The sequence below is a fragment of the Lampris incognitus genome, chromosome 6 (assembly GCF_029633865.1).
Source record: "Lampris incognitus isolate fLamInc1 chromosome 6, fLamInc1.hap2, whole genome shotgun sequence".
Lineage (NCBI taxonomy): Eukaryota > Metazoa > Chordata > Actinopteri > Lampriformes > Lampridae > Lampris > Lampris incognitus.
Genome location: NC_079216.1, coordinates 26,362,891 through 26,379,271, shown reverse-complemented (window position 1 = coordinate 26,379,271; position 16,381 = coordinate 26,362,891). Strand labels below are relative to the sequence as shown.

The following is a 16,381-nucleotide window of genomic DNA, read 5'->3' as shown; positions in this document are numbered from 1 at the left end:
GTTTTTGACTACCCACCTCCTCAGGAATCTTGTGGCATCCATTGATAGCTTCCTCTTTCTGCCATGCCCAGGTCGTGTAGCCACTGGTCCTTTAACTTTGAACTTGCAAACTATGCTTCCAACTGTATCTCTAGGAACAGGCAGTGCCTTTGCTATCTTTTTGTATCCTTTCCCTTGTTTGTGCAAGGCAATGATCTCTTCTCTTAACTTTTTGGACAATTCTCTTGACTTAGCCATATTTCTAACATGCAATCAAACGTCACTGTCAACAAATCCCTAGCCAGTCCGGGTATTTGATGTGTTCTATGTCAAGCACACCTGATGCAACTAATGAAGCCCTTGATTAGTTGCATCAGGTGTGCTTGAGACAACACCTGATTTGCAAAGGTGTGCTCTTATGAGGAATTCTATTCAGGGGGTTGAATAATTTTGAGGCTGCAGTAGTCATTAAAAGCAACATTTTGTGTTGAATTTGGATAAAACCATTGTAATTTTCAGTTTTATTGAATTATTTAAACTGTTACTGTGTAATTTGCTTATTGCAAACAGCTGAAAATGTGTACATTTTGCCAATAAACCTAATATGCAATGGGGGTTGAATAATGTTGATTGCAACTGTAATTGCCACGTCAAACACCTTGGGATCCCCCAGGAGGAGCTGGAGGGCGTTGCTGGGTAGAGGGACATCTGGGGTGCCCTACTTAGCTTGCTGCCACCACAAGCCCCAGAGAAGCGGCTGAAGATGAATGAATGAATGAATAATAATAATAATAATAAAACTACCTATTAGGGAGCTACAGTGTGCGGACCTTCATTTATCTTCATTTTAGTTTCTTTTTGGTCCAGCATCTGACTTATAGTTTTGTGATGTGCGCGTTCTACTCTTCAATTAAAAAAAAAAATTTAAAATTTTATATAAAACAATTAAAATTGAAATCAACTTGCAACCTGAGGCAGGCCAGGCTGAATATATGTTGTTTGCTTGTTCTCAAGGGCAGCATGATTCTGGAGTTATAAAAACTATGATAGTAATAACCATAATTACGCAGATAAAACTGTATATATACAATTAAAGACCCAGGACACACGTAAATGTGTTTTCAGTTGAGTTGGCTGAGTAGACCTCTTCCCAGTTCTCTGTGCGTGTACACACGGTTTGATTGACATCTCCCTGACTACTATGTTAGTTTTGTTGTGCCGTTTAGAAGGGACAACTTTCTTTCTTGGTTCTTTTGAGTACATGGCACAAAATGACCTCACCTTAGCTCCACCCAACCTCAACTTCTGAATAGTAACAGCTGTGAAATTTTTGGCGGCGTGCCCTGAACATAATATGTGGGATTGGTGGTACACTTAATGAATTATTGAAAATAATGCATAAAATTAGTTGATTGAAAAGTTTACATAATACTAAAAACACAAATCAAAGAAATTAAAGTTGTTGCAAAATATACACCCAGTGGTAAAAAACAACACAACTGGTCACGAATGCTGAAGTTGTGAGATTTTGGATGTTGTTCTCTGTTGTCCTCCCTGAGGTTTCCTCCAATTTTTCCTCCCTGTTAAAGGTTTTTTTTTTTTAGGGAGTTGCTCCTTATCCATTGGGAGGGTCTAAGGACAGGATGTTGTGTTGATGTTAAGGCCACTGAGGCAAATTTGTAATTTGTGATATTGGGCTATACAAATAAAATTGATTTGATTTTGACTTCGGACGTATGAATTATTTACGATCTCTAACTCGGCGTTGACGGTATACCCGCTCCAGTGAGCGGAGATCTCGCTCGTAAAAATCTCCTTCTTTCCAGCTGTGATAAACTGTGGACCCCCTTGTTCCGTCCGTAAAGTCAAGAAGCTTCATCTGCCCACCAACCCCCTGGAACAGCTGAATATCTGTCTGGCTTCTCGCGCGAACTCGGCATTACCGCTCCCTTAAGACAGCTTCCCCCTGCCGGGCTAAGCGAATAGCCATCGAATATGCAATATCCTTCTATCTTCAACTCAGTCTTCGCCCCCGCATCGACAACTGATGGTTATGTTAGAGCTGACAACGGTACGGAACTTAGCTGGCAACTGTGAAGCTCTCGTTAAACAAAATATATACGAGGCTTTAGGTAAATGCTGTTGAATAACTATGCTGAGCAAGTTAAGGACAGACGTGGATGATAAAATATACGCTGATTATCGAAATTCCTCTTTATATGCTATTGTCACCCTCCTTTTGGCTAGAACGCACAAAGCTTTGCTACTAACGTTAGCTCGCTAACTTATTTAGTTAGGTTGCTAAAGAATCATCGGTTTGCTTGTAGGATAGTTAGCTTGTTAGGTAGCCACATACGGGTACATATCTGGATATATTATTTGCTCCATTTTGCCGGCTCGGGCACACTGAATATTGTTTTCAAGGTGGTGGTTAAGTAAGTATGTTTTTCATGCAATTAGGTGTAAATAAAGTAGATTCACTGTACCAACTAAAAATGATATAAGCTGCTAATGTTTTCTGTGTCATGGCAGGTATTTAGAAATTGCTAACTTGCCTGATAGTAAGCCCTTAAAGAAGCTTTTTGGATGGCTAGCTAGCTAGTCGGCTAACTTTGAGACGTCTGTCAGCTGTGTAGGTATGTCTGGTTCGTAATATGTGTTTTGGTTGTAGTTAATTGATGAGCGTGGAGCCCCGACCTACGATTTGAAAGTGAAAAGTGATTAAAAGTATATAATTTATCTCTTCTTCCGAGGGAACCGATTTCCTTTCAGCACCAAATCTTACTTTATTATTTATGTTGCCAGGCTACGTTCTACATAATTGTAATGTCTTATATAATACTTTATTCATGGTTTGCTATGCAGCATTCATTGAGTGCTGCTGTGTAATTAACCGATGGCTGTACGTTTGTCCTTTATGGCCAGCTGGATTGTAGCTACATGCCCTATTTCCACTTCCACTCGATGATGTCAATTTGTGATAACCCCTTAGGTTTGTAAGTTAAGAAAGAAAACTGGCTCCGATATTGACAGCATTTTTAATGTTGAGACTTTTTCCATTCTATCTATCTATCTATCTATCTATCTATCTATCTATCTATCTATCTATCTATCTATCTATCTATCTATCTATCTATCTATCATCTGACTCTTCCTTGTCCATTTAGTCTTACGCCTCACTAATCAAATTCTTTGTCGGGCCTCACCAATCCAATTTCTCTGTCCAGCACCAGTATGATTGGTGACGCTGACCCTACCTGGCCCATTGGGATGAGACATCACCAAACTATGCTCCAAATGATATGGTAGTAGTCACCTGGATAATTTTTTGTGCTTGCTGGAGCCTTGCACAGGTTCTGCTGTTCCTTTTCTCCACAAAACCCCTTCCTCTGCTTTGGGAGACCCTTGCCAGTGTGTTCTCTGGCATCATAAGCATGGGTAACAGCTGTGTGTGTCGGGAGGACAGTGACTTGGAAGACCAGCACCATGGGTCTTCACGGGGAACTCGAAGCCAGGCCAGGCGAATGGATCACGGTACAGGTGTGGGTTTTGATGCTGGAGAGGCTCGAAGCAGTAGGCCCAGGGACCCTGTTCGGCCACCAAGGCGAGGCCGCGGACCCCATGAACCAAGACGGAAGAAACAAAATGTGGATGGACTGGTGCTGGATACACTGGCTGTCATCAGGACACTTGTTGACAAGTGAGTTCAACGAATCGCGCTTGAATATAATGAGTATTGCACTGGTTCCTGATGTGTGCCGTCAGCGACTAAGACTATGCAGATATTTTTATTCCAACCACAGCCTTCACTCACTGTATTTACTAATAAAATCAGCTGTTTTATTGCTTTGTCGGAAGGCAATCATATACTTTGATGACACTTGAGGATATGGATAACAGATTTTAAGTGTGTATTGAGTCAAAATAATGTGCTGATACTGGATCCTTATATGTCTTTCACTACTGATGCAAACAACAAACAATGTCTTGAACTTGTGCTCAGGTTCAGGTTCTATGTGAGAAACACCAGAAGCAGGCTTCTGACCACTCTGGAATGCAGCCCAAAACATTTTATTGTTAATACAGTTTAAATTTAAAACAATGCTCATAGTGCTACAAGTGAGTTACTGTAGTGGGATGTACTTACTCAAAGAACTGATCAACGTTATCACTTAATGCTCTTTTTTTTTTTGTGGATTTTTTTCCGCCCTTTTTCTCCCCAATTGCATCTGGCCAAATTACCCTACTCTTCCAAGCTGTCCCGGCTGCTGCTCCAACCCCTCTGCTGATCCCGGGAGGGCTGCAGACTATTGCATGTCTCCTCCGATATATGTAGAGTCGCCAGCCAATGTTCATTTTTATTTTAATCTTCATTCATCCAAGAATGGGTTATGAGCACACTCACTATTTTTCCCTCCTTCAGGCTTACAGAGATAGAAATATTCATGCATATTGTTGGGTTCTTCTGACAGCCTTGGAAAGCTCCCTGAACTCATGAGTCTATAGCGTATAAACAAAGGTTATCATAGGTTTCTCTGCTTTAATATTTTGTAATTTAGTTCTTGCCAGATGCATGGGTTCATGGGTCATGTTCATGATCAATAGTATATTTTGGCTCTTGGAATGGTCAAAGATGTTGAAAAGAATTCTCCTGGACAGAATCTTGTGATATGTATGGATGGCAGAAATGCATCCTAATAGTGAGCAAAACATAAATATTAAACTTTGGTTGCAAGATATATGCAAAACATTTTACATAATGAGTATGTATATACACATAAATAGGTTACTCATTATAACTGTGTGTTGTGAGATTCTTTGCAAACTCCCTCTGTCCTGTTTTTCAGTGACCAAGAACCGCCCTACTCCATGATCACCTTGCATGAGATGGCAGAGACAGGTGAGAAATAGACATAGTCAAACATTGTGAGCTATGATAAAAGTTTGGATTAATCAGCTTTGTCGTCGATGGTTTGCCACAGTTGGATTTGAATAGGGTTAAGTTAATGTATAGACCTACATACTGCTACAGTTTACTACATGGACACTGAAAAAAATATGGAGGCCAGACATATAATACACACATCAAAGAACAGCACTAGATATCAAATGGGTCAGCGCAACGCACCATGACAAGGTGTGGCCATCTTGGATGGATATTAACTGACACTATGCTAATTATGACAACTACAGTTAGTTTGAATTCTACCATGTGTGTGCCTCCATGTCTTCTAATGAAATAACAAAACATGTTTTGTTTTTCCTTCTGTTTTAGTGGTTGGCTCATTATGTTAAACTGACCTGAAAGCAGGTTGATTCATTAGAGGGACAAAGGTCCTTGAATTTTCCCTCAGAGTTTCTAAGAGCAAATGATCAACAGCTGTACAACTGCAGAAAAGCCACTTTAAAGCCATGCCATGCCTGCTTCCAAAACAAAGTTGCTATTGACTATCCTTATTGAACAGCTTGACCTCTGGCTTGCAGCAAATTAGTTTTTTTTCCTATCAAGTATATACAACGTTTTAAGTTTACTATGAAAGCTTTTGGTAAAGTTTTGTTTTTAAAATGTCATGGGTGCTAGTTTTTAAATTTTACGTATATCAGTCTTCAGTAATGCTCAGAAGGATGGTGCCATTTCTGTTTACTCAGTGTCACAGGGGAGCGCCATGGATAGGCTGAAAATTAACCTACTGATGTCATCTGAGGGGATTTCAATCTGAGAAATACAAGCTCTTACTTTTCTTGATTCTCTGTTATGCCTTAAAGGGGAGAGAACAAGGTATAGCAGGCAGGAGTCCATTTTCAATGAGGAAGAGTTGTCAGCAATACACATTTGCTTATAGACTACTTCATTTAGAATTCATTTTCCTCATTTTTAAAAAGTAAAATACAAAACGCAGAAGTAGCCAGCCGAAAGAGAGAGATACAATAGAGGTTGGGATGGATGAGGACATATTTCGTGATATTTTGGTGGGGTGAATTTGAAATTGAGCAATAGGACAAGCAGGTCATGACAACAGCAGGTTTTCCTGCCTAGCAAGCAGCTATACAGTGGGGGCTTAAAGTGACTGGTGGTGTCGCTGTAAAATTTGTGTACCAATGCCTGGCTGAATTCCCTGTGAGTCCCTGTGTTGCCACGAATTTCATCAAGGGCAATTGCTGTTGGATGAACAAGTAAATTCTGAATAAGTAAATTCTTCGTCACTTCTACTCCTTGCATCCCCACCATTCCACTGTCCTCCCTGTCATTCATGCATAGATATTCCATCTTGCTCCTACTGACTTTCATTCCTCTTCTCTCCAGTGCATACCTCCACCTCTCAAGGCTCTCCTCAACCTGCAACCTACTCTTGCTACAGATCACAATGGAAGTACATGAATTGAAAACGATTTATTAGCCACTTATCTATCGATTTCATGTCATTTTTGACTACAAATATCCTCGCTTGTTCACAGATGCCCCCCAAAACACAATGAAACAGATTTACAAAATGGTATTTGGTGTGACCACCATTTGTTTCGTACAGTGTAAAACATCTTTGCATAGAGTTGATCACGTTGGTTTTTGTGCCTTGTGGAATGTTGTCCCACTCCTCTTCAATGGCTGTGCGGAATTGTTGGGATCTGGTACACACTGTTGTATGTGCCTGTCCACAACATCACAAACATGCTCAATAGGTAATATTGTCTGGTGAGTATGCAGACCATGGAAGAACTGGGATATTTTCAGCTGCCAGATATTCGGTACAGGTCCTTGCAACATGTGGCCATGCATTATTATGCTGAAACTTGAGTTGATGGTGGTGGATGCATGGCACAAGAATGAGCCTCAGGATCTCATCCTGTTATCTCCATGCATTCAAATTGCTGTTGAAAAAAATGCACCTGCATTCTTTGTCCATAAGATATGCCTGCCCATACCAAAACCCTACTGCTTCCATAGGCCACTCTTTCATCAATATTGGTGTCAGCAAACTGCTCACCCTCACTGCGCTATAGCAGCCCCCTTCCATCTGCCCGGGTAGCAGAAACTGGCATTCATAGCTGAAGAGGACCCTTCTCTAGCATGCAAGAGGCCATTGCTGGTGAACATTTGCCCATTTGCAATGGTTTAGGCACCATAGACCAATAGACCCTGGTAAGAACATTATGCACACAGAGGAACCTCCCTGAGATGGTTCTGACTAGGGATGCACGATGATATCAGCATGTCATTGGTATTGGCAGATAAAGGCGTTAAAACGAAATATCGGCATCAGCCCAAAATTTGCCGATATGATAGGCTGATAAGATGAGGCTTTAATTAATCACATGCTACACAAACTGTTGACAAAATGCCTGGCACAGTGTTCCAGCATCTCTTGCATTGAGCGTGAGTGATGTGCAACATGTCTGCAGTGTGGAGGTTTTTTCAAGTGTCCGAATCGGATAGCAGAGTTGCTATTTGCAAAGATTGCTCAGTGTTGGTCATGCGAGGAATAGCCAGACCCTGTAAACGTTGTGTCTAGATGAACTGATTCAGCTTTCTGGGATTACCTTACCTGGATTTTTGAGCATGCATCTAGACATGTCTGTGAACACATCTGCTATCTAGCCTTGAGAACTCGGCCTGGGATACTGTCTGGACCAGGAGCCTTACATGGATTGATCCTTTTGAAGTATTTGCACGTCTACTCTTAGTTATTTCCAGTGGGGAGGAGTCCTGGACCTTTTGCATATCTGTGACAGAGGCAGATGTGTTGTCCTCAAAGTGTACATAAAAAGTATTCAGTTCATCTAGGAGATATGCAGGCAATTCTACAACACTGTTGGTATTGTGATATTGGGCTATACAAATAAAATTGACTTGACTTAACTCTTTATAGTCCGTGATAGTTCTCAGTCCATTCCAAATGTCTCTGTAGTTGCAGCCATAGTAGTGTGACTCCACATTGTCCATATTTTGTTCCTTAGCAGCATTGATCATCTTACAGACCTTGCATTGAGTTTTCCTGTATTCGTCCAAAGCATGGTGTTGATATCACCGTTTACCCATGGCTACTGAGTTGAGAATGTTTGTTCAGCATCATCAATGCATTTGTCAATATAGCCGATGATGGTATCTGTGTATTCATCAATGTTGTTTTTTCCGCATCCCGGAAGACTTGCCAGTCTGTAATTTGGAAGCAATGTCACAAAACGGACTCTAATTGGTTGGGCCAATGGTGACTACGTCACATCACAGGCCTGTCCATTTTAGTTTCTGCCTGTAATCGAGGAGCAGGAGGATTGAGGCATGATCTAATTTGCCAAAGGGAGGTCGGGGGAGGGCTTTATATCCTTCTCGGATGTAGCGTAAACATAGTCAGGTGTGTTACGAACTGCGGGTAGGGAAGCTGATGTGTTGGTGGAATCATGGCAGGACTTGCTTCAGATTAGTGCTGTTGAAATCACCAGCCACAATGTCTTTATGCATGCTCAATAATCCAGGTAATAAAATCAAAGAAAGTTGAATCCGTTCATATGGACACATTTATTGACAGAAACGTTTCATCACTCATCTAGTGACCTCTTCAGTCTAAGCTGATGGCAGGTATCCCCACCCTTATAATAATAATAATACATTTTATTTGTAGGTGCTTTTCAGAGCACTCAATGACAATTTACAGAACACAGTTAAAAAAAAAAGACAAGCAGCACTGTATCAGACAGCATAAAGTCAAAACAAACAGGGTAGACAATAAAAAGTTAGTACAACACATAAGTATAAAATCATCATCTGCACAAAACTCAATGAAGCGTCTATCAGACTGAATACGCTAGTTTGAAAAGGTATGTTTTGAGATGGGATTTGAAGGTTGAAAGAGAATCAATGTTGCAAATGTCTTGTGGGAGAGAGTTCCATAGGCGGGGGGCAGAATGACTGAAGGCTCTAGACCCCATGGTAGTCAAGCGGGCCAATGGTGTAGTGAGTTGGAGAGCAGAAGAGGATCTGAGAGTGCGGGAGGCCGTGTGGATATGAAGGAGTTCATAAAGATACGAAGGAGCTAGGTTATTAAGGACCGTAAAGGTGAGAAGCAGTATCTTGAAGTCAGTATGGTATTTAACAGGGAGCGAATGGAGTTGCTGAAGAACAGGAGTGATATCATTTATGGAAGGAGTTGTAGCTGTGTCGTAGCAATGTTGCTAACAACGTTGGTGAGAATAAAAACCCAGTTCTACAGCAATCTGTCTGTTCATAAAGCTTTATTCAACCACACATATGCATATGGGTTCACCCCCCTAAAAGGAATAAGCCCTGATCTTTGTCTTCATTTCACTTTTAACTTGGCATGCATACACAAATAGGCTTTGAATGGAAAAGTTCAGGGTGAGGTGAGGTTTCGTCCTTGACTAGGTTCTCTGATATAGTATGTCCAACAGCTTGTTATATACCAGTCAGTTGTTGTCTCAGACTATCTGTTCCTAGAGAAAGAGCTGGTACTTGGTACTTGGCCTTGATGTAAAAGAAGCACAGTGGAAATTTACTGCAATGGTTGCATTGGAACAAATGGAAAATTATTACTCTTTATTAAGAATCATCAATTTTGCCCTTACAACTGTGATCTTCACTTAGTGTGTATTATCAGGGCTAGCTTCTTGTTGGGTTAGTGCCACCATGCTTTTGCTAGCTTACTCGCTATCACCATTCCCCAACTTCATTTATCATAGAGGTGCTTTTATTCTTTTTCTTCTGTTCAATTCTTATCATATTCCGCTGCACTATAATTAACTCCTGCATTTCTGTTCCTTGATAAGTAAGGCATTAAAGTTTTAACTTTCAGGAGAGTTCTGGAGCTGAAAGAAATGCTGCCTACTCCATTCTCTGTGCACTAGCGCCCCCCAGTGATCTATATTAACACATAAATAGGTGCATGAGTAGCGCAGTGGACTAAAAACAGTGAATTGAAGGGTCTGGTAACTGAGAAAATGGAAATGTAATTTTAATAATATAATATGGCACATCCGTTTATTGTCATTGAGAGGCTTAAAACTGGGGTAGGCAACTTCTTCTTTTCTTTTTTTTTTTAGTGGCATTCGTGAAAAAGAATGACGCTGAATGTGAAGCTGTCAGGGAAGAGGAAAAGAGGAAGGCCAAAGAGGAGGTTTATGGATGTGGTGAGAGAGGACATGCAGGTGGCTGGTGTGACAGAGGAAGATGCAGAGGACAGGAAGAGATGCAAACAGATGATCTGCTGTGGCGACCCCTAACGGGAACAGCTGAAAGTAGTAGTAGTCATGGCATTTGTGAAAAATTTAGCATTACTCTTACAGCTATGAGAAATTCAAATTATCTGAGAAAAAAAATCAAGCCTCCTTGTTCAACGCTGCGCCTGTATTCAGGATCTCAAAATTTCAATGCTCCAGTAGCTCTCAATAAATCAGGGAGCTCTGTGTGATGTGGCGGTCCTACTGCCTGTAAATCATATGTGGGTGCAGCCTTTCTGATGGTTTTCTTGTCATCTTTTTGGATCTCAGAGTTGGTTAGACTAAATAGCTAGAATAAATTCTTCACTTCTAAGTACGAAAGTGTTTCACGACATCGTTGTTGGTGTAACTTAAGAAGTTATCTTTTTTTTTACATGCATAGATTAATAACTGCAATACATTTTACCCTTCTGGATAGAGGTCGTCATACAAGATGCTTAGAGATACATCACCTCTAAGTAAAACAGTATTTCACAACAAACATGTTGGTGTTACTAAGAGATTTGCTGATATACAACTTGTCTTTATATGCGTAGAGGTTCTCCAAAAAAAAAAAAAATACATTCATACTACTGTTCCAAACAAGCTGTACTGGAGTTGTGACAGAGTGGGGATTTGGTGCCACTAGGTGGCTCACATACCATACTGGTCCTTTCCAGTCATTAGTCATCTTTTCTGTGAGCTTCTTTGCAGCTCCCCGCTCAACCATCTCATGGACCTGAGCTGTGTAGGCGGCGAGCCACTCAGGCTCTTTCCTGAACCGTTTTTCTGTTCTCAGAAAGGTGGCCTCAACTCCACTCCTGTTATCATGAAGGGAAGTAGGATCCATTGTCCAAGGGTACCTGGCATCGCAATATGGAAATTTGATGTTCATCCTCCATGTGAGGCCTTCTTTTATGATTTCAAGCTCCCTTTCTTCTGCTAAGTCATCTCCTTTCCTCCAGGTTGGTAGCTCCCACAGCGGCATCCACCACACTTTGGCTCACAGGCTGCTCCGATGCTGTCCCACTTCCACCATCCCAGAAAGTCTCAGTGACTAGCACCTGTATGCTTGGTCTCAACCATAGCATTTTGCAGGTGAATTGTCTTTGTTTTGAAGGGGACTTCACCAGTTACCTCCTCATACTTGACAGCAGCTGTTCTCATGGAATGAGCAAAGTGTGTCTTCCACTTACGTACGGTCACATTTATTTCCTCAAACAGGTCAGGGTGTGCCCTGCCCAGAGTCTTACCAAGAGGGCTCTCCCACAAAACAAGGTCTCCCACATCTTTAACCCTTTGCGGGACGAGTCTCCCTTCTTTGTGACTGATAAGCAACTCAATCTTCTCAGGTCTCTTTCGCTTTTCGAGCTCAACTTCTGGGAATAATCTTTTAAGCTGTTCAGGCCTGACTAACTTGTTAATTTTGGCAATTTCCTTCAGGCCATAGCATACAAGTTCATGAGCTTTCTCAGTTCCCTTAGGGGTTTTGACTCAGAGCCTGAGCAGATATATTCTTGTGGCTACTCATTCCACTGACTCCATGCACAACTAGTGTAATCTTTTCACTCCTCAGATTCAACCTGTTGGCAGCTTCATGGGTGATATAGTTGGTGTCTGAAGCCAGGTCTACCAAGGTCCCAATCTTCTGCCCTGCATTAACAGTTACGTCCATCAGCATCATGATAACAGGGAGCTCCTGCAGCCCACTTTCTTTCAGAATTCCCAACTGGGACTTAGCAGCGCAGTTTACCTTTGCAGACTTGCTGGTGAATACCTTTCTGCACCTTTGTGCTAACTCTGGGGAAAGTTCACTCAAGAACTTCTACTGTTCCTCTGTTAGGCCCTTTTTGTTTCTGCTGTCTTTCTGCATTTCCTCCTGGTCACCTCTCTTGGCTTCTCCTCTTGGGCAGAGAAAGGAGTGATGATCTGACGACCCTCTCTTTCTGCAGTCCTTGTTTCTGCACAGATAGGAATCTCTACAGCCGTCATCATTCTTATGACATTCTAAGCACTCCCTGCATGCAGCAATCATTTTAACTACAGTTTCCTTTTCTGACGGCTTCAAGCCTTTCAATTTTTGGCAGAAGAAAATCTTGTCTTTGTGTTTCTCATCTCCACAGACAACACACCCATCTTCAGTTTCACCTTTCTTGGTGGCTTTAGTTGAGGCATATTCTTTGTTAAATTTCCTCTCTGCTTTATCTGATTTCTTTGATTTGTCTATGATTTTAAGGTGCTCCAGTCTCTCAAAGATCTCCTTCTGCCTTTTCAGGAATGTGAGAAGCATGTCAAAATGATTGTCTTGTGTGACACCATTATTGGGATCAACCATGAACACAAACCAGTCTTTCCTCACAAGTTCAGGAAGCTTGCTCTCTATGGACCTTACCACCAGTGGGTTTTTGATGGCACCAGTATTCCCAAGATCCGTGAGATCTGAAAGGGCTTTCTCTACCGTCTGAATTAGGTCTATCACTTTCCTTGGCTGGTTTCCTTTCACAGGCGGGATTTCCTCCAGCTCTTCAATAATTTCTAAAGCGATGGTGGACCTATTACCATGCCTGTTTGCCAGCACTCTGAATATGTCCTCAGCTGTGTTGTAAATCGACAGCCTAAGGTCTCTAGCAATCTTCTCATCCATGCTGTCAAGAAGCTGAACCTTTTTGACCTCAGCTGAACCGGTCGGCTCACCCTACAGGCTTTCCCAGTCCTTCTTCCAGCGATAGAAATCTCTCTTGCAGCTACTAAATTTAGGTAGCTTAGTTGGCTTAATTGTCACCGTTGGCATTGTCTGTCTGGTCGGTTCTGTTCTCGCCCCTATAGCTGCTGAAGCCTGCTCTTCCTCAGCAACCCTCCTTGCTCTGGCAAACTCAGCCTTTCTTACCTCAAACTCATTGATGGCTACTTTCAGGCCCTTGATTCTTTTTTGAAAGTCACTTCCCTCTGTTGCAGGGATCCATGGCTCCCAGACTGACAGAGCTTTAGATGCTTCCTTGATCAATTTCTCCAGTACAGTTAGATGAACTTCATAGCCTTCACAGTTAATGCTTTCTACAACTATTTTGTAAGCATGTTCACAGACCTTTTCACCTTATCCAAATGCTGCTACCAGCTCATCTAGCCCATATCTAGTCCAGAGGTTAGCTTGAACAATCTCCTTTACCTCATCAAACCTTTTCTCACAGTCACTAGTGACCCTCTCAAGGTTTGTCTCCTGCTCCCTCTCAAGCAATGCCTTTTCACCATCTTCAGCTTTGGCTTCAACCTCTAACAATAGCCCCAGTTCTGAAATCAGAATTAGCTTCAATGACCCTCCGCGCATCGGCAGAGAACTTCGCAAATTATTTTCTTAGGTCCGATTCAGTTAAAGTGCCTGCCTTCCGACTGAAGTAGTTGGCCCGCTTCGTGAAGCAGCTCTTTGCAGCCGTTCTCTCCTTCCTTAGCTGATCCAGTGCTTTGCAAAGAACTTCCTCTGCCATCTTGATCTGTGAGATGTTTCTTCTCTTTTCTGGACTTTCTGAAGCCTTTGATCTTCTTGTCCTGTTGCTGCAGTGATGAGTATCAACAGCTGCCCTTTGATCAACTGTAACACCGTTGGTTTTCAACTGTCAAGTTATTTAGGGGAATTTGCTTCACCTCCTGCCCAAACGTGAAAAAGGCCTTAGCCAACCACAGGGAATGTATGGCACAAATCAAACAGCAGCTTCTTTAGTCTTGTTTTAATTTAATTATTTCAACTGTCAAGCTTTTTGATGATTGAATTGTAAGGTTGAAAACCTTTACAATACAAAGAGAGAGGAAAAAATAATGCTGCCATTACTGCTAATTTCATTCCACAAGTACAGAAAAATAAATCTATTTTTTTTTACTTAATCATTCTTTTTAAGGGTATGAACAAAATAAACCTCTCACATTCTACATCCTTTACCAAATTAATTCGACATATAACCATACACATTCCACTTAATTGCACAGAACATGGCTAACCTCAAGCTAACTGAACTACACATGAGAAACTACACAGCAAGGCAATCTGAGTGATTAGCTAACAATTTTAACATTAGCCTAATAACAGAATGCTAACTAACAATGAATTCTAACGACAAAAAAGGATTAATTAGCCCACCAGTGGCATCCCTGTAGACGGCCAGCAGCAAGATGTGGCTCTCCCCACTCCAGTTTTGGTTTAATAGCGACTAGTTGGCTCTCAATTAGCACGCATCTGCAGCTCACACCACACTCTCTGTGTCTCCCATTGTGAGCTCCTTTTATCTTCTTCTTTGTGGATGATTTTTTTCTTCTTCGTGGCCTATGCAAGACAACTGCCAAACTCGGCTTCCTTCCATGTCAAAATAAAAGCCGCCATTCATGTAGGATCTGGCAGCACAAATAATAATAATAGTAATAATAATAATAATCATTACACTTATATAGTGCCTTTCTAGACACCCAAATCGCTTCACATTGAAGGTGGTAACTCACTTCAACCACCACCAATGTGTAGAACCCACCTGGGTGATGCATGGCAGCCATTTTGCATCAGAATACTTACCACTCATCAGCTTGAGGTGGAGAGGGAGGAATCGTTGAGCTAATTACACGGAGGGATGATTAGGTGGCCAGATGGAGAGAGCTAGGTTGGGAATTTTGCCAGGACACTGAGGAATCCCCTACTCTTTGCGATAAGTGCCATGGGATCTTTAATGACCACAGTGAGTCAGGATCTCGGTTTAACGTTTCATCCAAAGTATGGCATCTCCTACAGCACAGTGTCCTCGTCGCTGCACTTGGGCATTGGGATTTGATATTTGTTGTTATTATTAGGACCAGAGGGAAGACTGCCCCCTACTGGCTAGGGGTGCGCGGTATATGAGGTAGACGGCATAAACGATATAAATTTGGCCTACGGTAGAGATTTGGACTCTACCGACCAATCGCGATAACGCTTGTTGATGACATCATCGTATCTGCCTCAGTGTGACAATGGCTTCAAGCACAGAGACCACGGAGCAGGAGAAGCTGGTTAAAAAGACCAGTGCTACGTCAGTGATTTGGACTTGGTTCGGATTTAAAAAGTCGGATAGTGAGCAGAAAAATGTCATTTGCAAGATGTGTTGAATGACAGTGCCTGCAAACAAAGGTAACACAAGCAATTTGTTCTACCATCTAAAAACAAAACATGTCCTCGAGTATGAGGAGAGCCAGAGGATGCGCTCGACTCAAATGCCCAGTCAGTCTCCGAACACAGGAGGGAAGAAAAAAGTTTGCCCTACTACCCAACCGCAGACCTCTATTGCGCAAGCTTTTTCGAAGATTACTCCCTATGATAAAAAGAGTAAGCGTTGGACTGACATTACAAAAGCAATTACGATACACTTATGCAAAGACATGGTCCCTTTCCAAACAGTGGAACGCAGCGGGTTTCAAGACGTGATTAAAACCCTTGATCCACGATACGTCGTGCCGAGCCGCAAGTACTTTAATGAGACAGAAATGCCCAAACTGTATGGCCAGCTCCGAGAGAAAGTTGAAAAAGACTTCTGTGAATTAAAGTATTTCGCAACTACTACGGACTTGTGGTCGAGTCGCACCATGGAGCCTTATATCAACCTCACGAAGCAAGTGAACTGGAGTAAACACCAAAGTTTAGTGTTTGTGTTTGCAGCTTGATTTTAATTTGAAATATGCTGTTTTTTTCTTAATTGAAAAGATGCTAAGTGTACTTTAAGTATTTCTTTCTTAAAAAAATATCTGCAACTTGAGAAATTTGGTGTTGAGTAACACTTTTGCGCTATAGAACAAAAGCCTGTTGTACTTGAAGTAGTGTTATTTAGAGTATCTATTTTATTTTTGTGTTCTTTAAGATGTAGAAAAATTAGTGTTTGGTAACTTTTGCACTATTTTGCATTACAGAAAACAACCTGTTGTACTTGAAGTGCTGTTTACAATATCTAGTTTATTATTGTGTTCTTGAAGTGAGAAATTATTATTGGCAACCTTTTCACTGTTTTTGCAATTTGCATTATAGAAAACCTCTTTTACTTGAAGTACTGTTTACAATATCCACTTTATTTTTGTGTTCTTGAAGAAGTGAGCAATTGTTGTTGACAACATTTTCACTATTTTGCATTATAGAAAACAGCCTGTTGTACTGTTTTTATTTAAAATATCAGCAATGTTATTTGTGTTCGTT

The 16,381-nt window shown here is 41.4% G+C and overlaps 1 protein-coding gene across 1 annotated transcript in view; it reads left to right on the top strand.

The window, feature by feature from the left end:
* Window positions 1-2,012: 2,012 nt before the first annotated feature.
* The window catches only part of rspry1 (ring finger and SPRY domain containing 1), a 320,762-nt gene continuing 306,393 nt past the window's right edge, over window positions 2,013-16,381 (top strand). Inside the window, exons 1-3 of the mRNA XM_056282268.1 lie at window positions 2,013-2,111; window positions 3,207-3,679; window positions 4,827-4,879. Coding sequence (XP_056138243.1) covers window positions 3,282-3,679; window positions 4,827-4,879 — 451 coding nt within the window. The 5' untranslated portion in view covers window positions 2,013-2,111; window positions 3,207-3,281. The remainder of the gene's footprint in view (window positions 2,112-3,206; window positions 3,680-4,826; window positions 4,880-16,381) is intronic.